The sequence below is a fragment of the Ammospiza nelsoni genome, chromosome 11 (assembly GCF_027579445.1).
Source record: "Ammospiza nelsoni isolate bAmmNel1 chromosome 11, bAmmNel1.pri, whole genome shotgun sequence".
NCBI lineage: Eukaryota > Metazoa > Chordata > Aves > Passeriformes > Passerellidae > Ammospiza > Ammospiza nelsoni.
In genome coordinates, this window is record NC_080643.1 from 9,093,427 (window position 1) to 9,118,607 (window position 25,181).

General features: G+C 45.3%; 1 protein-coding gene across 1 annotated transcript; it reads left to right on the forward strand.

Annotated features, from left to right (window-relative positions):
- IHO1 (interactor of HORMAD1 1) lies at nucleotides 1-25,114 on the forward strand. The gene is made up of 11 exons (XM_059480338.1): nucleotides 1-56; nucleotides 7,193-7,352; nucleotides 8,699-8,856; nucleotides 10,660-10,708; nucleotides 11,359-11,446; nucleotides 18,660-18,763; nucleotides 19,522-19,759; nucleotides 19,844-20,819; nucleotides 20,913-20,987; nucleotides 22,742-22,793; nucleotides 24,281-25,114. Exons 1-11 carry the CDS (start codon nucleotides 1-3, stop codon nucleotides 25,112-25,114), a joined length of 2,790 nt encoding a protein of 929 aa, XP_059336321.1.
- The last annotated feature ends 67 nt before the right edge of the window (nucleotides 25,115-25,181 follow it).

The following is a 25,181-nucleotide window of genomic DNA, read 5'->3' on the forward strand; positions in this document are numbered from 1 at the left end:
ATGAACTTCAACGTCTGGAACATCAAGGAGATGCTGAGCACACCGACAGCCCTCGGGTGAGTGTGGGTGGGGGGAGATGGAGAAGGGATGGGGTGTAAGACCAAACACTTGGCAGGGGTGATGACAGGTGAGGTTAAACATGTCCAGAACTGATCTGTGGCTAATTAGGAAAGTCTAATGGAAATTCATTAGCCTGCCCTGGGATCCTGTTTAAGTCCCCAGCCTGCCAGCACTGCCATTGACCCACAATTGGTGGGAATCTAAAAATCAGCATTGGCTGGAAGCTGGACCCTTGTCCATTCAGGGTGTATTTGGAGAAGCCCTGTGAGCCATGCTCATTTCATTAGATAAGTCAAGTGTTCCTCTTGCCTGTGCAGAGGGCAGATAGAACGAATCGTGATGTGCAGCATTATTGCACATTATGTAACTCAAAAATTATTCCATATCCTGCATTTATACACATGGCTTGTTTCCTTCCCAGCAGAAGCCAAAGAGCAGCTAGAGCTCTGCACATCTCCAGTCTACAGTGAAATAACAAATATTCAGATATAAACGTCTGGAGGGCAAATATGTAAGACAAGCTGCAATTTGTACTTCAGAGCATCCTTTGTATCACATGGCTAAAAAAGGCAGTGGGACTCATCCCCTTTTTGACTCCAGAAAAGCTAATTGATGAATTTGGTACTCTGGCCCTCTGTTAGTTAAATAACCCACTTACATAACTAACTTGTTCAAATTCACAGTTTTAGTCATACTGTCTCTTTGGCCAGATGTTACCAAAATGATGGATGATAATGAAAACATAATAGTAATTTTCTTGCCCATTATAGAAATGCTTGTCATATAGATATTAATTAACTGAATTTTGCACAGATGCAGGGGGCAAAGGGGAGCCAATTTAGGGGAAAATTTATTTCTATCTCTCACAGTTTTGTCTTTATAATTGTGCATTGCTTAACTCTATTGTCTTCTTGGTACCTGCAGATTAATTTTGTTTGTTTTATGGGAGGTTTGTTAGTTTTCAATAAGTTGTTTCTAACTTTGAAAACCTGTGACTTTTTTCAAGTCAGAGACTGAGGAGGGGAAGTTTAGAGAATATATTTAAAAGACATAATATATTTAAAATATATAATTGCATTTTTATATTGTATACATGATATATAAGATCTATTTTTAAAATATATAAATAATTCTGTGGAGTTGTGCCATATGGAAGGAAATGAGTGGAAGAAGTACAGGTGCCTATTTGGAAAGGAATCACTTGAATTTCTTCCTCCAAAGTAGCCTATCACCTACAACATCTTCCCTTTTAACTCATTTATTAATGCAGGCAGAAAATATAGGCAAGATTTTAACACCCACTCATCAGCATTTTCCACATTTTTTACAAGTGAGTTCAAAAGGGTCAAATAGGGCATAGAATGTTACTGGAAATGCAACTGGGTTTTTAGAGGAGGTAAGAAGGGGGAGAAAATTTTCTGTGGACAATTAACTTTTTCTAAAGGAAAGAAAAGTTTCCCACAGGAACATGTGAATGTGTGTGTGTGTGTGTGTATTTGAAAAGGGGGCAGAAGTGTTGATTACTTTTCCCTGGCTGACTTCTATTACTAGAAACCTTTCCCACCACAGCAGGGTATGCTGTTTAATCCCCAGAAAACTCTGTCAGGGAGCTTTAAAAATGAAACATAAAATCAGCGTATAATCTAGGCAGAGCATGACTCACTCTGTGAGTTCTTTGCAAGTTTGAGTCAGGGTGTTACTTCTGAGAGCAGCTGCCACCAGGTCCCCAGGAAATGCAGAGCTCCAGTGATGCATTGCCCTCACAGACACAGCTCTGCACAAGCCCCAAAGTGCTCTGGGTTTTATTTGTTACTGTCAGACACACAAGTGCTTCTCTGCAACCCTAACAGCCTGACAAATAGGGAGTGAGGAATCAGAACCCCTGCTCCAGCTGGTTTTATGTATGAATATTGACATAACAGGGATTTGAGAAATGGAGCAGAGGGAATAAGATCAGGTTGGACAATAGTATCAGGGTGCCAGTTATTTTAGAGGGTGGAAGAGGGACACCTGACAGCTATACTGGGAAAGCTTAGGCTCAGTTGAAGTGTATTGACAAAGGACACAGTTTTATGGATTGAAATGCCAGCCTTCATTAGAGGAAGTGCCACGTTGAGCAGTGCTGCTGTCTGCCCAGCCTGGAGAGCTGGCAGAGGGAGATCACAGAGGATGAGGGAACAGCAGCCACAAAAGCACTGATGCTTCAACCAGCCTTTGACTGACTGGATAAGCATCACAGGGGTGTGGTGCTGAAAGTACATTTTCAGGCACCATCAACACCATCAGCCTTGGCCAGGGGCTCTCAGGGGAAGGCACACATCTTGCCTTGGCCCTGAACTGAGCACAAGATCCCTGTTCAGGCTATTTGCTCTTGTAGTGCTACCATGAGAGTGGCAGTAGGGAACTGGAGTCAGTATCTCTGCAGGAGCTGCAGAAGCCAAAAAATCCACTGCTGTTAATGAAAAGAAAAAAGACACTGGAATAGTAATAATAAACCTCAGTAAAAATTAAATTAAACTGTACAGCCCAAAGGGTTAAATGGTTGCCTGAGGGAGAAGGATTATTTAGACTTGATTGTACAGATTTGAAATTTAAGTTATGAGAAATTTCTTGTACCATGAGGAAAGAAGTAACTTGGAAAATGCATAAAAGCTACTCATATACTGACTCCCAAAGACATCAGAAGCAGAAAGCCTGCCAGAGAGTGTGTAAGGCCAAGAAATTATGAAAATATTAAAGAGGCATTCTAAACAGCTTCTTGAAGTTAAGGCCTACTTGGGCCAGTACTCTGTATGGTTTATTTCTGCTGTTGAGAATAATTTCCAAGTTTAAAAACCTCATTCAATCCATTATCCATGAAATTCCATCCCAAATCACAAGGTCACATATTTTGAAGTTATATTAAGGTTCAAGAATAAGCAGAAAATGAAGAAGACAGGCAAGACAAAGACCAGGAGAGCAGCTGTAAAATTCTAGAGCCTCACAGGAATGAGAAACCAGAGCTGGAAGTGCAGGCTGGAAGATGGCTTCAGGCTAGAGAGGGAAGTAGCAAAAAAAAATCCTTATCTCCAGATGCCTAACTTTTAATATGGTTGGGGATGAATTTTGTGGGAGCAAACAGGGCCACTCTGCAGGAGTGCCAATCTCCTCTGAAGGAAAAGGCTCTGCTGTAACTGGCAACCTGCACAGGACAAAGGGCTGCATGGATGCCAAGGTAAGGATGTCTGGGCAGTGTTGAATCACAGCTGAATGAATAATGAAGAAAGTCATAGAAAGTAAAAATGACCTTGAGAAATTAAAATAAGACCAGAGGGATTTTGAACCTGAAATCTGGAAACTGGAGGCAGTGTTTGAGCTGAATAACTGAGAGGGATTTCATCGTGGTTAATGCATTAGGGCCAGTGCCAGAATGTGTTTGTAGAAATTCCTTTTAGGATGTGGTGCAAGTTATTTGCAGCAAGCAGGTCATGCCATTCCACAGGACAGGAAGCAGAATAATAATTTTCTGCTGTGACTGTTTCCAGTGAAGAGATGGCAAATGGCTGGAGGCTGCAAGAGCAGCTAAAACTCTTTGATTTTAACTCCTCCAGCTCCCCTGTACCCAAAGCCAAGGCTGATCCTTGCTCATTTGCTGAGCACATTGGCAGGCAGCTGATAGTGAGGATGAGAGCAGAATAGCAGAGCTACAGACAGTTCCTATAGATACAGGCTAAAGGCAGGAGGGAGAGCAGGTGAATGGCAGCTCCCAGAATTTATACTGGATTTGTTGTGATTCAGCCCTGGCCCCTAAATGAGGAGGAGCAGAAAGGGCTCTGAGATTTTCTGGAGGGAAACCAGGAGAAGAGAGACTTTATGGCACTGATCCTACTCAAGATCTACTAGGAGAGAAAGATTTCTTTGGGAAAGAGGCTTCACTGCACTTTGAAGAAATGTGTCAGAAAGGTGTAAGTGAGCTTCACCCACAGTGCTTGAGAAGAAGAAGGATGTTGGCACAGGTTCAGTGGGGATGACAGAACCAGAGAAAAGCAGTGTTTATAGCAGCACTGCAGATAAATGTTACATTGCATATTGTAGAAGTCTCAGTTTACTTTTTCAAATGACTCTTAAACCTTGGTGTTGACACATTAGGACAGATCCAAACAACAGAATACAAATAGCAGTTCTTAAAAAAAGATTGATGAGGCCTATGGCAATTTACAGTTATGAAGCTTTAGTTTGTCAGTGTGCCTAGAATATCTAGGAAACTTTAGAAGAGGGTATTTGTTGCATGCCATGTTTGTTTTGAGGTAAGCCAGAACCTTTGAATGAAAAGTGAATGTTTGCATGTGATTGTGTTAAAGACTTGGAGTGGAAATCAGAAAATTAGAAAAATGAAAGAAATTCCTGAAAGTTCTAACTCCTCCTATAAAGGGGGGATTTCCACTGACAATGAGGAAACAGAGCCTGGGAAAGTCTTGGTGACCCCCCAGATATGCAGAACGCTGCAGATTTTTTAGATCATGCTCATGTCACGGGAAAGGGTTGGAGCTGCCAATATTGCAATACCTTGCATTAAGTTAGGTTGGAAAATGAAGTCATTTGACCATCAGTCAGCAGAGGATGATTTACCATTTTTTGGAGCTGTCAAGAACTTTTTTTACATATCTAAAGCTGGTTTTTCTCTGGATGAATATGCTAATGCCAGTACCAAAGGAATGTTTTGTGCACCAACACAGATGATTTGGAGCATGGCTCATGTTAGCAGAAAGCCAGAAGTTCTCCTGAGGTAAACTATTGCACTCCTCACTTAGGAGGGACTGCTAAGTGGAACTGCATACCTGGGATGTTTCCTTGCTGTTTATGGGAAAGGGTTTATATTTAGGACAGAACATGCACCCCTGAATCTCAGGCATTCTGAAGGGAATGGTCAGGTGGTTTGAAGAGCTGCAGTTGCCTGATCACGGATCTGATCCCACATCTGATCATCCTTGTCTGATCTCTCTGGCAGGGACAGGCCTGGGCCAGGCATGGCCAGGCTGGCTTGCCCAGATGGTCTTGTTAGTGAATTAATTGCCAGCAGTGTTAAGCAAGGGATAAAGAAAGCATTGCTCAGGGGAATGAGTGCATTCAAAAGAGACATCTGTTTCACCTCGCCCTTTAATTTGCAAAAGTGCCATCATTCCTAAACCAACTGCTGAGGTAGTGGACTTAAAACAGAAAAATTGGGCTCCAGAGCAGCCAACAGCTGCCTTTGGTTGTAGTGCAGGGTAAGCCTAGGAAGTCACTTGGCTCATAAAGTCCTGTCAGCTCAATACTCCTCATAAAATCTTTGTTATAAGAATCTTGTGCTTCAGGTAGTAAATAACACAAAGCATCTGAGAAAATGAGTGTACTCTGGGGTGTGATATTCACAATTTCAAAGGCGGTTCGTCAAGACCACAAAACATCTGAAGATTATAAAAACCCTTCCTCAAACTAAGAGGGAGCTTTTTTTTGTCTGGAAGACAGAAGGATTTATAAAACTGGTGCAGGAGCAGAAAGATTTATAAAACTGGTGCAGGAGATGTAATGCTTACATTGCAGGCAGGGCCCCTGCCTGTGTGAGGTCAGGGTAGCCCATGTGCTCACATCTCCCCCACATACTGCCTGTAGATTAAGAATTTTTTTTATTTTTTTTTTTTTACAAAGCTTAGTTGAGAGGGAAACAAGAAACTGTGCAAGTAAAACTGTAGTCATATTTTTTTCTTAGCAGATTTAGGGTCCAGAGAGGGATTAAGGGAGAAGGTTTGAATTCAGACAGTCTTATCAGGCTTTTTGAGAATTCAGGAACCCATACCTCATCTATTTTTGCCTGCAGCTCAGTGTAGTCAGTGAGCTTAGAGCCAAAATCATTAATATGATATTGTCAGTGACACTAGTGTATAATGGAGACCAAGCAGTTCAAGTGCTGCTGCTAAATCCCCTCCCTGTTGTGTCTGTGATGTCTGGGCTCCTTCCAAAACTGGGGATTAACCAAACACGTCACTGCTAATAAATGTTGAGGTGATCATCTCTTGTTATACACATGAGTTATTATCCTATTCCTTCTCCTTTACTTGTATCATTTGACAAGGAAGAAAAATCTTGTGTAGATTTTTCATTAATTATTTTCATTTATTTTGGTCGCTAGTCTCCAGCTCCAAAGGCAGCAACACATCTCTCCATCTTGGTAGCTCAAAAAAAGCAGGAGCTGAGAATATAAACCTGACACAGTTTTTTTGTGTTTGGTCCTAACCTAAACACTCTGCCAGACCTTGTGGATGTGGAGCAATGGAATAGTGATAATTTAAACTGAAAGATGGTAGATTTAGACTGATTGTTATGAAAAAATTCCTTTCTGTGAGGATGATGAGGCACTGGCACTGGTTACCCAGAGAAGCTTAGATGCCCCGTCTCTGAAAATGTTCAAGGCCAGAAGGGATGGCACTTTAAATAACATGGTGCAGTGGAAGGTGTCCCTGCCCATGGTGGGAGGGTTGGAACTAGGTGATCTTTAAGGTCCCTTCTAACCCAAACCCTTCTACAACTCTTTGTGAAAAATGAAAGTCTTTTATATGTACCTTTGCTAACAAAAAATTGAAGTCAGGCTCCAACACAATGAGAAGCATTGCAGCTGTGCAGGGAAGCCCTTGTCTGATGGAAGCTGCTCCTGTGCCACAAGCCTAGTCCATAAAGCAGGAGAGGAGTATGAGAGTGTTTCTGAAGAGGAGTAGAATCAGAGCAACACAGCAAAAAATCAAGGATATCTAGGAAAGATTTATTTGAGTAATGCTCAAGGGAAACAAGAGCACTTTTGAGTAGCATGTTAATATGTTTGAAATACTTCCAACAATTCATATCAGTTCACCCAGCCATATGCTACCTCTATTTATTTGTTGTTCTACTGTGTCAGACTTAAGGCATCTGGAGAATAAACGCCCAAGAAATGTCAGCAATAAGTCAGAAAGGTTTATTGTTTATTCTCTTGGAGTTGCCTTCCAATTTATCGAATCAACACCTGAGTTACAACAGAAATTGTTATCCAGAGTAGCACTTCCAGCAGGCCATGTAGGGAATTTTGTTTGGCTTTTTAATTACTCCAGACTCATTCACCTCCCTCTCTGCCCCATTTCAGGCCAAATAAGTTTTCCATGAGGAGCAGCACTGCCAGTGACTACTCGAGCCTGAGTGATTCTCAGCTGCTCTTTGGCTCCCAGTTCTGCCCGGAGAACGCGCAGTCGGCAGCGGCACCGCTGGAGCTGGGCACGCAGCTGGGACAGCAGAACTCCCAGGATGTGAGTCTCACTCCCTCAGCCCTGTGCAGGCACACAGCCACCATTCAAAGTTCATGGAAAATGCTGAAATCAGGTGGTAACATTTGCAAATGTCAGTAACTGCTGAAATCAAGTTGTCTTCTTCCTACATACACATCCTTACTGTGACAAGACAAAGTAGCAGCCTGGTCAGAGTAATGTGGTATTTATAACAGATTGCTATAAATTATTATTGAGATAGGTATGATTTTCTTCAATCACATTTTGTAAGTTACTGAAATAATATGAAATTATTCTCAAGCTAATGTCTTTAGACCACCTGCCTAGCTAAGTCAGAATATTACATCTATTTTTCTTTCAAAAATGATGTATTTCACTTCCTTAGCTTTCTGCAAGGATGACAGAGCTACTCAGTGTTTGCTTCCCTGCACTGACAATGACCTTGCTGCTCTGTTAAGGTAGATGCTTGGATGATTTTGGATAGGGGTGAAGAGTTTCTGTGCTCACAATATTCCTCCTACAGCTCATGGTTTCTGGTATTGCCAGCCTCCATTAAAATGGTTCCTGCACAGCTAACAGAGAGAATCAGATCAGAATAAACACACCTGGAGCAAAGATTAGGGAAGAGCAGTGGTGCCAGCTTGGAGGCTCCAGGCTGTCCTTCAGTTCCAGATGCTATCTGCTGTCCTATGTATTTTGCTTAGGAGCAGTTTTCATCAGACACAAAACAGGAAATTCACTTTTCACAATTGAAAAACATTGATGGAATTTGCATTTTTTTATGTTTTAAGGAAAAGGCATTGCCATTTACGTCACACAGTGTCTGGAAATTTTGTAGAATGAAGCTTTCATATTAATATTAAATTTCTGTTCTAAAATGTGTATTGAAGCATGTGAAAAACTCATCTACAGTCTGTCGATGTTGCTAGTTGGCAGCAAAATGATGTCATCCACCAGGCAATTCAATAAGATTTTTTTTTAGATTCCTGTACAGGGAGATTCTACTGACAACTTGAACTTTTCTACAATTTCAGGAACACTGAAATTCATTTATAGTCCCTGTCTTGAACATAGAAGGGAAAAAACCCAGCACACCTTATAATTGTAGCAAACTGAAAATCCTCAAGATGAGAGAAAAGCCTGTGTCTGGAGGAATTTGGGCTGGGTCTCAGTTCCACAGAGAGTTGATCTAACTAGGCACACTAAATGAGGCATAATCTCACAAAATTCTTAATCTCCTCATCCAATGTAATCTGTCATGTCCAATCACTGTGAAGTCTGTCTGCACTGGATAAACAAATGGTTTCTTCTAATTAATATTCTGATTATTTTTGTACTTCAACAGTTTTCTTTTGTTTGTGTCACAGAGTGAGCCCAGTATTTTTACCAAATACCAGACAAAACCACAGTTATTTGATGAAGAAACAAGAGAAAAGGGTTCTCTTAATTTTGGTGCAGGAAGAGCAAAAAGTGTCTTGGAAAATTTTGAAGTGAATAAGAACAAAATAAAGGACAAATACGACCGGTATGTGGACATCCACTGGAAATTCTCTCTCTTCTGGTGGTTTTCACTCTCTGCAGCTCTTTCTTCCCCTCTTACAAATCACATATGGCATATCTGCATATTTCTCCAAGAAAAGTATTTTCAGGTTTTAAATAATTTCTAATTAGAAAGAGTTGCAAGGTAAGAGAATATTGTTTATTTGCAGTTTATGTAACGCATTCAGCCATAAGCCCCACTGAACAGCAAAACTCTAACCTGAATTTACCTTTGTCTTTATCTAATCAGCATTGTTTCTTTTTTTCTGTATTGATTCTCTGTGAAAACCCTTTTTTCTCGAACTTTTATAGGCTATGTGCGGAGTGATAAAAGGGACTCTGAGGATGGCCTTCACATTTGGGCTAGATGAGGGGATTGCCAATCACACTTGTGTGCAGATTACATCTTTATAAACCTGCACATATCTCTAGAATTTTATTTCCATACGAGATTTTTATGTATTGTTTTTTTGGTAACAGACAAGTGTTATTTGCTTATGTAATTTGCATCTACTCTTTGTCAGACATCAAGAATTACAGGTACCTGTAGGTCCTGAAGGACTTCAAGGAACAAGCCAGCAATTTGAAGCTCAAAAATGAAATATGGCAAACTCCCCAGTGCACCTATAAATAATTCTTAGCACTGTACATTTTGTAATGTAACATCCAAAGTGAAGTGTGTTTTTATTGAAAGCCTTTGATCAAATCTGGCTATGTATCTCTCCTGCCTTTTTAATGGGCACTGCCTTTCTGATAAGACAAAATTTTATTCTCAATTGCCTATTAGAAGAAGATTTTTGTAATGAAATGACAAAGTATTTTTAAATGTTTAGGCATCACTCATAATTATTCCTTATTTTTTCTTTAAACGGATTATGCTTCTTCCTACACTCCAGACTTGCTCCCAGATTAGAAGCCTGTTTTTAGAAATAACTATATTATCTTTTCAAAGATAAGCATATAATTTATCAATTTATATCCCCCTCAAGTTTGACTAAGAAAATTAGTATCTTCCTTTCCACAAGGCTAGAGAGATTTCTCATAACTAGATTCTACCTGGCCTCTGCATATTTTTGGCTGTCGTAATTTAGATCACTCAAATGATTGACTTCAAATGACCCAAATCTTCAGAGAGGAAAAGGTTATCACTTTGCTTAGCAACCATCCGTGCATTTTGGTGTGGCAAGTTAATCATGAATATAGCCTGGTTCCTGATACGCTGGCTCAACTTAAAAGGGCAGATAACAGAAACCGCAGGCATAATCTCAGGAGAAAAGGATCTGCAGTATTTGTTCTTCCTGGCCTGGGCTTTGTTGATGCTGAAGCTTTCCCCGTGTTTTTCCCACAGTTATTTTAGTCCAAGCACAATAGCCGTGTATCGCAGCAACTGGCGCGTCACAGGCTGGGTCCTTCCGGAGCCGATAACACAGCGCTCACACCCCAGCAGCTAATGGACAGCTGGGCAAATGCCAACTAAAAATCTGACAGAGAGCCAAAAATCTGAGAGTAAAAACCCCATAACTTCATGTATTTGATATATATGAGCATGTGTGAATATGTATTTTTTTCTTACTTTACATTGCAGAGTCCATGTTTTCCTGAAACAACTGAGGTGACTTCAAAGGGTTATGTCCCCTGAAGTAATCATGGGTGGTTCTGTGCTAACATTTCATTCTACATTATGCCTTGCAATGTTTCATGTCTCATTTTTACAGTGATCTTTTCAATTTTTGTACACTTCAGTAATTTACATTTCTGTTCAATACTTGTTGGTTTTTTTCCATTTTAGTGAAGTCCTAAGCACCTTTATTTCCAGCATCAAAGACAAGCTTCAAGAGGTAAGTTACTTCAAATTCAGAATGTAAGATAATGAAGAGTTAGAAATACTACAGATTATTCAGTATTCACTTTCTCTCCTTTGCTATGCTGATATCTAAAATATTACATTCTGTGTCTTAAGCACTCAAATACTTTAAACCAACAACTGTAAGGGGTTTTTTTGCATATACCATTGCCTTTGTGTCCTTAGGGTCAAGGTCTTTAGGGACTTGCCTCAGAGCCAGTAGTGGAATTTCTCTGGGTCTCTAGAGCAAAACAAGCTGTAGTGGCAGCCTGCAAATATCAGTTCTTTTTCCCTTCTGCCTGAAGAAAGCAGTCTACTCTCAGGATTAGTCATTGTGGTCTGAAGGTGAAGGTCTGTGACCCAAAACTTCTAAAATTCATTTTATTAGTTATTATTAATCCTATTTTACAGATCAGTATCTCTTTTTTGAAATATGTTCGGATTTCGTGAGCCTTTTGAGCCATCCCAGATCTTCTTTGGGGTTGCAACCAACAGCTGCACAAATTGTTTCAAGTGACAGATAAACAATAATTTTCAGGCTGTTCCATTTCATGAGTTGCAGTCATTGTTCTGTGGCATCTGGGGACGTGATTTTGCAAAGAAAAGGCAATGTTTGAATTTCCCCATTTACCTTTGTTTTTACAGCTGCCAGTGTGCTTCGAGAAGTTTGAAGAAATGCTTGATTCCAAACTCAAATCCAGTTTGGTTGGCCTAGAAACCCTTTTCAAGACATGTAAGTCCTTCCTGTGTTCCTATTAACAGCAGAGGGCACAGTCAAACTGCCAAATGTCAGCATGTTGTCTGGAGGCTGGGGTGAATTGGGCAAGTCATTCTGCTCACAGCTGTTCTCCCTTAGGGAGGAGAGAAAAGAGGATTTATCCATGGTATGGACTTGTCAGGTTTTACATTCCTATTATCTCATTTTTTCCTTTTCTCCCTTCTCTTGTACTTTGGTGTGGCATGGTTAGACATGGTGCTCAAATTGATAAACACACCTCTGGTTTTGTGTTTTGTCTGGAGTATGATCATTTTTAGGCTATCTGGAGTACTAATGTAATACACAGTAAAAAATAACTTAGATATTTATATCCTGAGTATCCTCTTTCAGTTTTTAGGACTTTCTCTGATTTTCATATGTTAGTTCGAAGTCTTCCATAGCTCCTCTGTGCTTGAAGTGATTAAGTTTTGGATGTAAACAAAACTAGTATTGCTCATTTCTTGAATGAGAAGCACACAATGAAGCACACTATTGCCATGATAAAAGGGTGACCTCCAGAAAAGCCAATAATATAAAATACTTTTGAACAACTCTGTCTCTCAAGTGGCTAATCACAGAATCTTTACTGAGGGAAAATGCTTCAAGAAATCGTTTCTAATTTAGCTTAGATCTGAGCCTTTGAGAGTACATTAATTTTTAATGCTAGTGTGATGCTTTATCAACACTCTGTCAGGACTGCTCAGAGCTTGCTCTGCTCTGTGCCAGAACAAGAGGCCATTTTCAATGTACACAAGAAACGTGAAGTGAGTTGTATCTTGTGAGATGAAGGCAGCAGACCTTCACAAAAGCACAGTGGTATTTACTGTGTGTCAAAATGTGGCTTCCACAAAGCACATCTCTGACAGATAGCTTTTAAATCAACAGAGCCCTCTCAAGCAAAAAGAGTGGAGTCTGATTCATTATGCTGGAGGCCATGATAGGCTGTACATTTGAAATACCAATCTCATTGTACTAAGAACATTCCCTTGCTGTGCTTGGCAAGTGCTCTTGGTGGGACCCTAATGTAAACAAAAATCTGTCTGCTTTGGCCAGCACAGCAAATTCCCTCTTACACATTTTCCCACCTCCTAATTACTTCAGTGCCTCAACTTGTCCACTCTGCAGCAGGACTTTGCCTAATTTCACATAGCTTGTGAACAGAAATTGTTGTCATGGCACTGAAAATCAAATCTATTGTTCAGGGCTCCCCCTCTTCATTCCATACCATTTACTCAGTTGTCCTGTTTCCTCTCCATATCCATTTTCAATGAATGTGCCTTGAATGAAATGAGAAACCTCCCAGAGGTGCATGCTGCTAGATTTTCAAAGCAATTGAAAAGAAAAATTGGCAGTTTCTGTAATGCATCATGCTGCAGAATGTTGAATATATAATGAAAATCATCACATGCTGCACAATGTTGTTCTTTTTATATTTCTGGGAGGTTCATCTGTCACTGGTTAATTGCAGATAAACCCTGTCATTTGACTGATATCACAGTGATGGATAATTAGGTTCCCACGAAATAGATACCTACGCCAGTGCCTTGAAAAGAGGCAGTTCCCTTGAAAAACTGGTATAAAATTCCAAAACTCAGGTGAAAGAGCTAAATTCAGAGCTAATAAAGTTCTGAATGCCAGTGAGTGATGATACAGTACCTTGGGATGTGGGTTACATGGCAGAGATATGTTAAATCAGTGGCAGTGAAGGATTTCACATGTAGGAGAGGAATGCAGAAGATGAAGAGAACTAGTGCACCAGAACAGTCCAACAGCTCTGAAAAGCAAAGGAAGGTGGAACTTGAAATCAAGTCTATCTTCATTAAAAGCTTATAAGGAGTATCACTGGTTGCATTTTTAGCAGTGGGTAGCAAGCCTATTTGGCATAGACTGCACAGCCACCAGGCAAGAGCAAAACAGAAAATATTTTTCAAAATGTATTTCCAAAGCATTTCCAAGTGCTGTTGGGCTGCCGTGGTCTGTGCAGGAAGATTTTTTAAAATGTTCTCTTTTGAGTGTTTGTCCATATGTGCTTGCTCACAGTGGATAGAGCTGTGTGGGGCCCTGGAGATGATACAAGGTTTGGCTGAGCAGCTTCCACAGAGGCACAAGTGCTCTGTGCCTCGCTCACATCTCAGTGTGCAGTGCACAGGGAGGTAAAGAGGCAGACAGACCCTGTGGCCTCAGTTCTTCCACCTTATATACATACAGTTTCTCTGGTTGACTTGCCCATTCATTATTTTCTATTTCCTTCTGGTTTCCACTCCTGTAGCTTGTTTCTTTTCATATTTTTCACATTTTAATTTTCATATCCACACTTTTGTTAAAGACTTCTATTTTTTTATACAAATGTCAATTTTCACCACTCAGCCCTCTCTTGCTGCTTTGCTGTTCTGTATCTGGTAGTTCCAGCTGTGAAGGCTCAGAGCAGCTGAATCCTCCACAGCACCTTGTCTGCAGTGCACACGAGCAGCATCCTCCCAGCCTGAGTGCCACAGGCAATCCTCTGACACACTGCCATCAAGGGTGACAAAGTAATGTGCAATATGTCACTTGCAGAGGTATGAGGTGATGCAGTTCTCTGACAAGATGCAGGGCACAGTGAGCAGTTTTCAAACATGACTTGCTTCCAGACTCCCCAGGCCCAGCAGCTGCTGGCAAAGTTTCCAGGGGACATGCTGTGTTTAAAATGGTGAGATTTGAACTTGTTTACCTTGAACAGTATGGTCCAGACTGGGACACCCAATTCAGACTCCCTTATGTCTTGTATGGATTGAACAGTCAAAAAGTTTGAAACTTATTTTAAAAATGTTTTTTTCCATGTAGCTGCTAACTAGACATGCAGTGACTGACAAAGCTGTTGAGGGACTTAACCAGACTCCAAAACAGCTCAGTATGGATGGTGAGAGGAAGTGTGGACGTTCCAGTAGATACTGGAACCCCTCATTGTCACAATTCAGGGCTTGGAGCAGTGTGTGCTGTAGCACAGGGTGAGATCAGGGGCAGCTCATCCCACAGTCCCCTGATGCAGGTGCTCTCTGATGTCTTGTGGAACAGGACCCAGGCTTAGCCAGCACAAACCTGCCAGCTGACTGCTTGGAGTGTATCTGAGCAGGGTGCAGCCATGTCAGCCAACTCTCTCACCCTGTGGCACAGCCCCATGGCTGCCCAGGGAGAGCATGCAGAGCTCTGCTGAGCTCCAGAGCTGTCTTCCCTGCCCGTGTCTCACCAGGTTTATGGCACCTCCAATTTCCCCTACTGAATCTGGGTATGGGGGAATCAACCTCCTTCCAAAGTGTTATTTAAAGTGGCTCTGCTGCTAGTGCCAATCTCAGGATGAGCTGCATAGATGATGATAGAGAGACATCAGAAGCAGTTGCTGTTTAATACTCCTGGGCTGGGAGGCTGGTGCTCCCTCCCTTGGCTGCTCAGGCTGTAGTTTTCAGCTGCTGGGAGTGCAGCTGCACCTGGGCACAGGCTGATTTGTAGGGAACTCTCTGCAGCACAGGGTGGCAGCCCTAGCCTGAGGTCCTTCAGCCTTTTATCTCATGCCAGATTTCATATTCCAAATGTTGTTATTGTAAACAGCAGCATCAGAACACAAGGGTACAGCAAATCAAAACACAGCAATGCCTCAGATTGTAAAAACCTGCTTTGTTTAAATTACCCCGAGAGAGGCACAAGTCTGTGCATAAGTCACCCATTAACTGAGTAAAGATTTCCTGTCTGTGATCAAGTTATTCAGTAACTATCTGCTTCAGGGTTTATTTGAAGGAAACCTCTGAAGCAGCCCTTCTTGATCATATTCAAAGAAAAAAGACGTAACAGAGTCCTTGATCTGATCTAATTTGGCTGTCTCAAGGCCTATTTTTTTGGTAAGCCTTTATTAACACTTATTTTTACCTTGTTTATTAGTGCTTGACAAGTCTGAACACTTCTCTGGGTATGGAAGCAGGGAGGGAAGGAGAGTCCCCTCCTCTGTACTGAGGGTTTTTTCTGCAGAATACTCCTACATGTATAAACGAAACGTGTTCAAAAGGCTGGCTGCTGCTTGCTTGCCGGCAGCACGCTGTGCTGAGTCAAATGTGTGTGCAGATCACAAGCCCAGTGGATGCAGGACTATTTTTAGACAGAGGATAGTATGTTGAAGAATAATAGATAGATTAGGGAAACCAGAAAGTTTTAAAAATAATTCTGAGCTAAAATTAAGCATATGGGGAAGACCAGCAAGGTAAGCTTGCAGATGCTGCCCTTCTTGTATCTTCACAATGTAGACATGGAAGATGATAAAGTGACATGAAAAGAGTTTCTTCCTTCACTCAGTACTGCTTTCCTTCTCTTTGTAGGTTGGCAGGCTCCCCCAAAACCTCCTCTCAGATTGCAGGTAGCCTTTGTTTCCAATCAGGGAGATGAAATGTCTTAAAGGCCCACTCAAACATTCACTCCCCCATTACAAACCCATCCTACAAATTACAGATTTCCAGGTTTCTAAAACAGTCTAAATCTGTCAGAGCAAAACACTAAAAGATTAAAAACAGCAACCACATTGACTGCAACAGCATATTGTTAGAAATACCTGCAGATAATCCTCAGAAATCAGCCAAGCTCCTACAGAGAACAAGGCAAAGCCATGTGGTGATGTGCATCCTGATATAATGGAGAAATTCCCCTCGAGCTCCAGTCTGGGAGGTGGTTTTAATTCAGTGTGTATGAGGATGATGCACGGATAAGGCAACTGCAGGGTTCTGTCTCCCAAATGAGAGCTGTGTGCACTGTGCCCAAGCAGGGCTCCTTTGGAGGAGGCAAAGTTAACATCCCAGCAGGGCACAGGGGATTCCTGGTGCCAGGAGGTGCCATTCCCTGTGCCCATCCCTGAGTGGCACCTCAGCCCTGCGCCACCCCGCGCCTCAGCTTTGCGTGGCTGAATGGGACAAACACTTTCAATCTCCTTTCATAAGAGGAGATTACCATGTAAGCACTTAATTAACTTGCAGCTTTTCTCTGCCCATGTCTAGCCCAGTCTGTGTCTTTCCTTGCACATAGACAGCTGGGAAGGAATGTGGACTTCCAGACATCCTGGGGTGCATAGCATTCAGCCAGAGCTGGTGCACTGCCACTCACCCCACTGCCCAGTGTCACCTGTGGCCTCTGGGGCTGGCATTTACTTCCTTGTGTCACTTGCTAAATAACTGAATGACCTTTGACTTTTGCACCCAGGTGACTATAGCAGATTTTAAGCCTGTTTGGCTCATGAGAAGGCCTTGATGAGCACCTGTCAGAGCTGCCTTGTCCCTTCATGCCACTCAGCTCCAGAGCTGATGTTTTCCCTTTAGTTGAGGCTTATTTTTTAAGTTTCTCTTTATTTTTTCTCCTTTTTTAATATTACATGACAACTTCCAGTGAAAAGCTTTGTTTGAATCTACAGAAAGGCCACTGTGTTGTCTTTGACAAAGAAGCCACCTGCATTGTCTTAGAGCATTAAATCACAATCCACCTTTTATAAAATCTTGTTCTTATTCTATTTCCTTTCATATCTTTGAGTACTTTTCTCCTCAAAGTCTGTTCTAAAACCTTTCACCATAAGACAACAAATTTCTAAACCCATAATTGCTCAGATTGTTTTCCTTTCTTCCTTCCCAAAATTTCAAAACCATCCCTGTTTTTTCAGAAGCAAAGCCTGTACAATCACTTTCTGCCTGCCGCTCCCTAATAGTTATTAGCTCTTTAACCAATTCCATCTACAGTTTGACAGAAGGCCACAGCTCACTGAGATAATTAAGTCCCTGGAAGCTTAATGAAAAGAGCTGAGCAGGAGGAGAAGGGATCCCCAGTGCCCTGCAGCCTTTGAGCACAGCACTGTGGGGCAAGAGGTGCTCAGCAAGGAGCTGAGATAAACACTGGAGAGCAGGAACAGCTTCAGATGGGCTCTCAGCTCCTCTGACACCAAAGTCAATCAAACACCTTGGATCTGTAGCAAAAGAAGATTCATTAATTGCAGAGCTCTTGTAGCAGCTTGTTGAAATGTAGGCTTTATTCTGATTTCTCTCAGGTATGCAGTGCTCCAGCACTCCAGGGTTTCAGTTATCCTGGCCCATTGGTTTGGCAGTGCTTTACCTTAGCAAGAGTGCTTTGGATCCTGTTCTGTGCCAGCCAGCCAACATTCCACACCATCTGTACACACCTTCCTGCACCCTTCACAGGAAAGACCAGACATGTTTAGCTCTTTCTCTCCACTCTTTTTCAGCTCTTTCTCTCTGTCCTAATTTACAAATTTAAAGTAGACTTCCACAAGATTGCTAAAGATTTTTCATCTCCACACACAATGCAAGCTGTGTTCCTATCCCATAGTGTATTAGGCACAGCAGTGGTTCCTATAAGAGTAATTGAAGCTATATGGGGGGATTTATATAATTATACAATCATATAACACAAATCCTTGGGGTTTTATCAGTTTTTCAAAAAGACTGACTGAAGCCAAGAGCAACTTGCTTCAATTTAAAACCCTCCCAGGGAGCCTGTGCCTCCACAGGACTCTGCTGGGGCCCCCACTACTAAGTGCTGGGCACAGCTGCCTGGTTCAGGTGATTTCTGACCCCATCTCTTCCCATGACTGGCAAATGGAAATTCCAATTCTTTGCACACTCCTTCATTATTTATCTCTATTCCTTCTAGCAGTTTTCCTTCCATTTTCAGCCTCCTGTGCATTTGTGACACAATTTCTCTGGTTGCACTTCTTAGCCATTAACTTCTTACACCTCCATCCAGTTCAAGCCCCATTTCCCATCACCTGGTTGCATGAGAGTGTTGTTTATACAGGGGTGGATCAGCTATGCTGGGGTCCCCCTGCCTTGGCCATGCCTGTTGTGCACCTGGCAGACAACCAAGCCTCAGCCTTCCCTGCATTCAGCCTACCAAATTCTGCAGCTCTGCATAGCCTCTCTTCTCCAGCTGCCACATTAACAGAGGGCAGTAAATAAGGTTTGGACTATGTGCAGCATCTTATAAATGTCAAGTGTCTTCCATTAAAAATCCACCCCATTGTTCATTGCTCAGGGCTTGGGGAGATCACAGCAGGAGAATCATGTGGTGATTCATGCCAAGCCATGCAGAGAGTAGCAATAGTACTGATAGCACTTTATTCACATTTACAAATGAAAGACCAAATGTGGTTTTTATTGATTTCCCTATTTAGTGGAAGATGCTCTTCAAAGTCACTGCAGCTTGGTGCTGAAAGCTTTGACAGAAAAAAGCCAAATGGAGCAGGCACTGCTGGAGATGGAGAGGAGACTTGCAGCCGTAAGTGAAGAAATTAATCTTTTATTCTGAATCCTCAAACTGAATTTCTCCTGCTTCTTCAAAATACTGACTGAATATTAAATTGCCTTTGAATGGTGGATTATAAAGCAGACTGCTCCTGTTATAATGAAAGGGGAAAGACATATTAAAAAGCTAATTCTAGGCCAGCTACTGACAGAGGCTTACCCAGGCACTGGCTAACAGTGCTGTAAGCTCTGACAAAGCCCTGGTCGGTAAGAGAAGAAGCCAACAGTGCCTTGTTGTGGCAGGCTGTGATGGAGCACTCTCTGCTTCCTCACCTGACACATGCCTTTGCTGGAGACATGGTGCAGCGCATGCCTGTGAGGGGAGAGCAGCTCGTCCCTCAGCACCTTATCCCTTCAGCCAGGTGTGTCACAGGGAGAGGAAAAAAGACATGAAAAGGAAACAAGTGGAATGTGAGTGACACAATGAACTGTCAGAGACCTCCTGGTCAGGGCTGGTTTCTCCAAAGGCCCTGCTGCAGGAATTGCTTTTGGCAAGGATGTGTCACACCAGCACATGAGAAGGCAGTGCTCCTAGGAGAGGGGGCACACTCTGGGTTAGGGGGATGCTCCAGTCCCAAAACTCTCACCTTTGTGGGAGAGTTTGAGGATATCTATTACACAAGAAGATGCAAATTGCTAATCTTTGGCTCAATACCAAACTGACACATAGTACCTAAAATTTCCTTTTTTGTGTGTTTTTTACTGCTTCTGCTCTGCTTTCTGCTTCCCCAGAAAGATGCTGAGATTTTGGATATGAAATCCAGTATGCAGATGCTGAAGGAGGGTCTGGAGTCCCTGCCAGCCCAGCTGAATGACCAGTTCCTGAAAGCATGTAAAGAACTTGGCTTCCTGACGCCGTGTAATGCCTCAGCTGGGCAGCACACGCTTTTGTCTAGTGCCAGCCTGGCCCCTCACACGACAGATAAATCTTTCCAGACCTCCCCTGGGCTGTGCCAGTACTGTGTCCTGAGTGAGGAGCACCTGCACAAGCCATGCTGCCCAGGCAGGGGAGTTTGCAGCTGTTCAGGCTGGTCTTATTTCCCCTGTGTGACAGTGGGACAGCAAAACAGAGCCTCCCCTGGAGGGAACCAGCTCACTGGAGATGGCACATCTAAGGGTGACCTAAACCCAGCCTCAGAGGACAAAGCCAGCCCCATTGCTACAGCAGCCTGTGGCACAGCAAACACCTTTTTGCAGGAGGTGAAATGCAGCTTGGAGACACAGAGCTGCGCTGCCCATCCTTGCCTGTGCTGGGCTGGCAGACACTTTTTGGGGAGTAGTCAGAAGAAACAGTGTCCTGTACCACTGGAAGGGCCTCTACCAACCCCCCTGAGGAAGGCATTCAGGAGAGGCACTCGAGGGTTTAAACCCCTGACACTATCACAGCAGCAGCAGCCTCAAGTTTGCCACCATTCTACACAGAAAGCTACACCTGGGCAAAGACACAGCAACCGGCTTACAAACCATGAGGTGGAGAAGGCAGCTGTAGGGAACAAAACAAAACTGAGTCCAGGAAGGATGTCCTGGAAAAGAGCAATAAGGAGAAAGACAATGTACTCCACTAAGGGAAAAGGTGAACGCTCTGGATGTGCTGACAGTGGGCTGAAGCAGAGGAAGGCAACTGGGATTATTGACTTGGAAAGCTCCAGAAAAAATACCCTTCACAGCTACTTGGTTGATCTCAATTCAGAAAACTCTGACCTGGTTTTTGCAGCTCCCCATCAGCAGATCCTCAGCAATGCTCAGATGGGGCTTACAAAGAATTTCACACCAGTGCCACACTCTGATAAAAGCCTGCAACAACCTGAAAGCAAAAGAAAGAGAAGTCTTGAAATTAAAAAAACAATGAATGTTTCCAGTATAAAAAGGTATCTCCTGGATTCCTCTCCCGAGGAGAATGTACTCTCCCTGTGTAGCACAACAGGTGTACAGCAAATGAGCTGCTTCAGCCTCCAAAGCCCCTCAAGCTCCAAGAAACCACACCCTGTCAATCCACAGGCACAGCAGAAAACAGCCTGTTGCTCTTTACTGTTAGATTGTGATTCTTCTGATTGAAGGGGTTTGTTTCATGCTCAGAGCCCTTAGAACAGGATGACCATTTCAGCTGCAGTTTATTCCTCTAGGTGTGTTACTGGCATAGTCAGAAGCAAGACTCAGGCCTGCATGCTTGAAAGTGCTATTGCCCAGTTGGAGATATTGTAAGGGACTAAGCAGGGCTCTCCCCTGGCTTGGAAAGCTGAAGGGATCTGTGCTGCTTTACTTTCCTGTTCCCAGCAGAAATGCCATGGGCTTGAGTTACACATTTACACAGCAGTGAAGTACCTGACATTTCCAGGGAGGAGAAGGCTGGCAGAGCAGACTGTCAGCTCAGTCAGATTTGGCACCGAGGTCTACTGGAAATTCCTCAGCTAGATTGATACAATGCTATCTCTGTGGCCCGAGGCTTCACTCTGTTTTTCACTCCTAGTATCTCTGTTGGTTTGCTATGTAAAAGTTCAGGTTTTTAGTAGAGTAGTATTGTTCTGGTTGATTTCAATCAGGTTCAGATTTGTCTCAGGAGTGGTTTGTGAATGTTTGGCAGGGAGAGGTTTAACTGAGGAAAACCAAACCCCACTGTCTCAGGTTCGTCCAGTACTGTATGTCTTCTCCTTACGGGCTGAAATTCCTCAGTTTCAGAGATTCCAGGAAGTTATTTTGTTTCTACTTCTTTTGTCTTTTGTATCTCTTGGCTGATTAAAGAATTCTCCAACATACCCTTTTCAAGGCCAGTGGTTCTCAGAAACCAAAGATACAACAGGCAGATCCAGCAGATGAGATGTCTGGACAGTCCCAGTTCCCACAGAGCAAGTCTCTTCAGGGTGCCCAGCTGGGACTGTGAGCAGCTCCCACTGCTTCGGGCACAGGTGTTACGTTTGATTTTTGATCTGAAATGTTACCAGCAAAAGAAACATTTTGGTGTTGACAAAACCAGAATGCCACAAATTCAAATTATCCAGCTATGCCATGGGAAATGGCTGTGATCCCTTTCTTCTGGCTTTAATAAACTCATCTTCACCAGAGGCCAGTGTCTCTATGTTGGGTTGGGGTGGTTTTTTTCCCTTTTTTTTTTTTTTTTGGGGTTGTTTTTGTTTGTTTGGTTGGTTGGTTGGTTTTTTGATTTTGTTTGGTTGGGTTTTTTTGTTTTTTGGTTTGGTTTGGTTTGGTTTTTTTGGGAGAGGTAGAGTCCTGTTCCAGCAGGTGAACAGGCAGCTGTTCTTTAGCTGTTTAACTCCCCTGCATGGTGGATTCTTAAACACCATAGTTCCTCTATGGTGTTTAAAGATGGAAACCTTCACCCTTGCAGCTTAACATTGGTCCAGTGATATTAATTAACACGGAGAAGCTGGGGTGGGGGGGATAGTTAGATATGGGGAGCCCTCAGAGCCTTGGGACCCCCTGTCAGTGAAGGGGGTTGGTGATGGCTGCCGGCAGGAGTGGCTGTTATTTACATTGCCCTTGTGTACCCGCCCCCCCAGCACGCTGGGCAAAACCTGTTTGGTGGGCTTGCCACTCCGTGTGCCTTGGAATTAGCAAGGACTGGTGCAGGTCTCTGTGCAGCCCCTGGTGCGGATGCTGGGAGCTCGGCAGCACATGGCTGAGCTTGGAGGGACCTCTGGAGGTGTCTGCTGCAAGCCCCTGTGCAGAGGCAGAGCAGGCACTGGCTCTTTGGCACGCAGAGATGGAGCATCAGTGCCATGGGGTGCAATGCAGGGCTGCCCTGGGGACCCTGCAGCTCCTTGCCACAAACACACACTGGAACACAGGGCAAAACAAAATTCCTGGAGATGGAGGAGTAACAGCAGGAGCAGCCAGCAATGCCTCCCGTTGCACAGGACAACCTCCCTGGTGAACGGGATGAAGGCCCAGCATAACACCCTGGCCCCCCACAGTCCCCCTGTCTATTCTCACTCAGGGTCTCCTCCAAGGTTTCAGCTGCCAACAAGGGCATTTGTCCCAGTATGGCTGTGAGGATGGCAGCTCCTCTCCCAGCCTTGCTGGACAAAAATGGAAGTGTGTGTGCTGCATGACAGTGGATTTCCAAGATACTCTGCTTGCACCCTGGTGGAGCTGGTCCTGCCTCCCAGCCTGTACTCCAACTCACTGTCACTGGCTCCTTGCTGGGTCAGCCATGCCCCAGGTATGCGTGGTTTCTCCTGCCCTTTGTGTCCATGGAGCTGCCAGTACCAGTGTTTGTGAGGGTCTTGTCCCATCCTTCAACCAGGGAAGGTGCCAGGGTGGTTCCTCCTGCAGCACGGCCAAGGAGAACTGTGGAGGGCACAGGGCAGAACCATAAAACACAAACAATGATCAGAAAAAAAAGCAAAGCTGGGTTCCAGTCTGTCTGAGGGCATTTAACTGAGGCCATTTTCTCTGAAACTCTGAAACTGGAGTTTGGAACCTTTCTTGGGGGAGAACAGTGATGAAAAGCCTGTGACACCAAGGTGGCCCTGGGCACAGGGGTTGAGAGAACTGGATGGTGCATCCTCCACCCAGCTGTGCAGGCAGCAGGCACGTGGCTGCTGCAGCAGCACAGAGCAGGGGCTTAGCTTTTCATCTGCCAGTGAGTCACTTGGCAGAGGAGGAAACCTCTGACAGCACCGAAGATGTGGAGGCGGCTGCTGTGCCCCTGCCTGGTGCTGAAGGTGCTCCAATGGCTGTGGCAAACAGGGCACAGCCAGCTCCCTTCCCACAGTGCCACTGCACACCCAGCACTGCAGCTGCACCTTCCTCAGGGTGAGACCATCCAGCTGCAGTGGTGCCCAGTGCTGGCAGCACTTGGTGCAGGGCAGGATCACCTGCACTCTCCCCCTGTGTGGCCTCCCCAGCACCAATCCCCAGACTAGCTGCCTGCCCTGCCTGCCTTCTGGGGCCCAGTGTGCCCAAATTGCCCAAATTCCCAGACCCTGCGCTCAGCTGGCTGCCACAGCCTCCTGACCCCACAGAGGAGGGGATCAGGGACCAGAAAATATTCATGTGCTAGTGGTGAACACAGTGTCCTGGGAATGGAGAGGTGCAGGGAGCAGGAGTGGGACACTGTGTGCTACTGCCAGCACACAGGTGCTGTCATGGGGACCTGAGGTGCCACATGTACCTGCTGGCCTGGCCAGAGAAGAGCGATGGTGATGGCAGGACTTTGCCAAGGCTTTGGTGGCTCAGGCACTGCTGAGGTGCAGGCAGGGAGGAGCAGGGGTGCAGGCTGGGAGCTGGAGTGCAGATGTCACCCTGCAGGATGGAGTCCTGAGCTGATGGGACTTTTTGACGCTGTGGCCGTACCATTGCCAGCTCAAGCCTGGGCAGGGTGGGCAGTTTTCCAGCCGGACAATTAAGCAGATTAACCAATTACCTGAACCTTGGCAGGGCCTCACATCCCAGTGGCTGCCAGGGTGCTGCATATCCGTGCTGAGCTTTTGAGAGACAAGTGTGGGGCAGGTGTGGGGCAGGGCCCCCTCAGACCTTCCTCAGGACCCTGCTAGTGGATCCGACTGCCCTCTCCCTCCGCCTACCCCCGGCGGCCGCGGGACCAGCCTCGGCCGGGCAGCCCTGCCCGTCCCAGGGGCAGCATCCCCCGTCCGCCGCCCCGCCGCGTCCTGACCCACGGAACCTGCCCCGGTGCCCCCCGGAATCCACGTCCCGGAGGAGCTGCGCCGCGGAGAACCCGTCCCCGGGAGCGCACCCGAACCTGCCCCGGACTGAGCTGAGCCCCGCGGACCCGCTCTCCCCCGTGGCCGGCTCTGCGGATCCCGTCCCGGCGGCGGCCCCGGCCGTGCCCCGCGCCCCCCCCCCTCCCGGTGCGGGCGGGCTCCCGTGCGGGTGCCCGCGGCTCGGGGCGGCGCGTGACCGGCTGCCGCTGCCGCCGCCGCCCGCTCCGCCGCAGAGCCCGGCCCGCCCGCACCGGCACCGGCACCGGCAGGTCAGCGCGGGGGGCTGCGGCTCCCGGGGCACCAGTTCTGGGGCCGCCAGTGCTGCGGCGGGCGGCGGGAGGGGGCTGGCGGCACCGCGGCCCGCGCACCGGGCACCGAGCGGTGGAGCCGGCCCGGCGCGCTGCGGGTGGGGTCGGCGGGATGCGGCGGCCGCACCGGCCCCGCTGTGGTCCCGCACCGGCCGCGGCTCGACTCCGCTGCGCAGCCCCGCCGGTAATCCGCACCGCGCCGCGGGGCCACCGCCGCAGCACCCTGGCGGTCCCGGCCCCGTTCCCGGCCCGGCGGGTCTGAGCCGTGTGCGGCGGCAGCGCGGGGCTCCGGGCCGAGCATCCCCGCCGGGATGCGGCCGGGACGCGCCAAGGTGAACGGTGCGCGGCGGAGCGGGGCCGCCGGCGGCGGGGACAGCGGGCGAGGACACTGGGGATGGAGAAC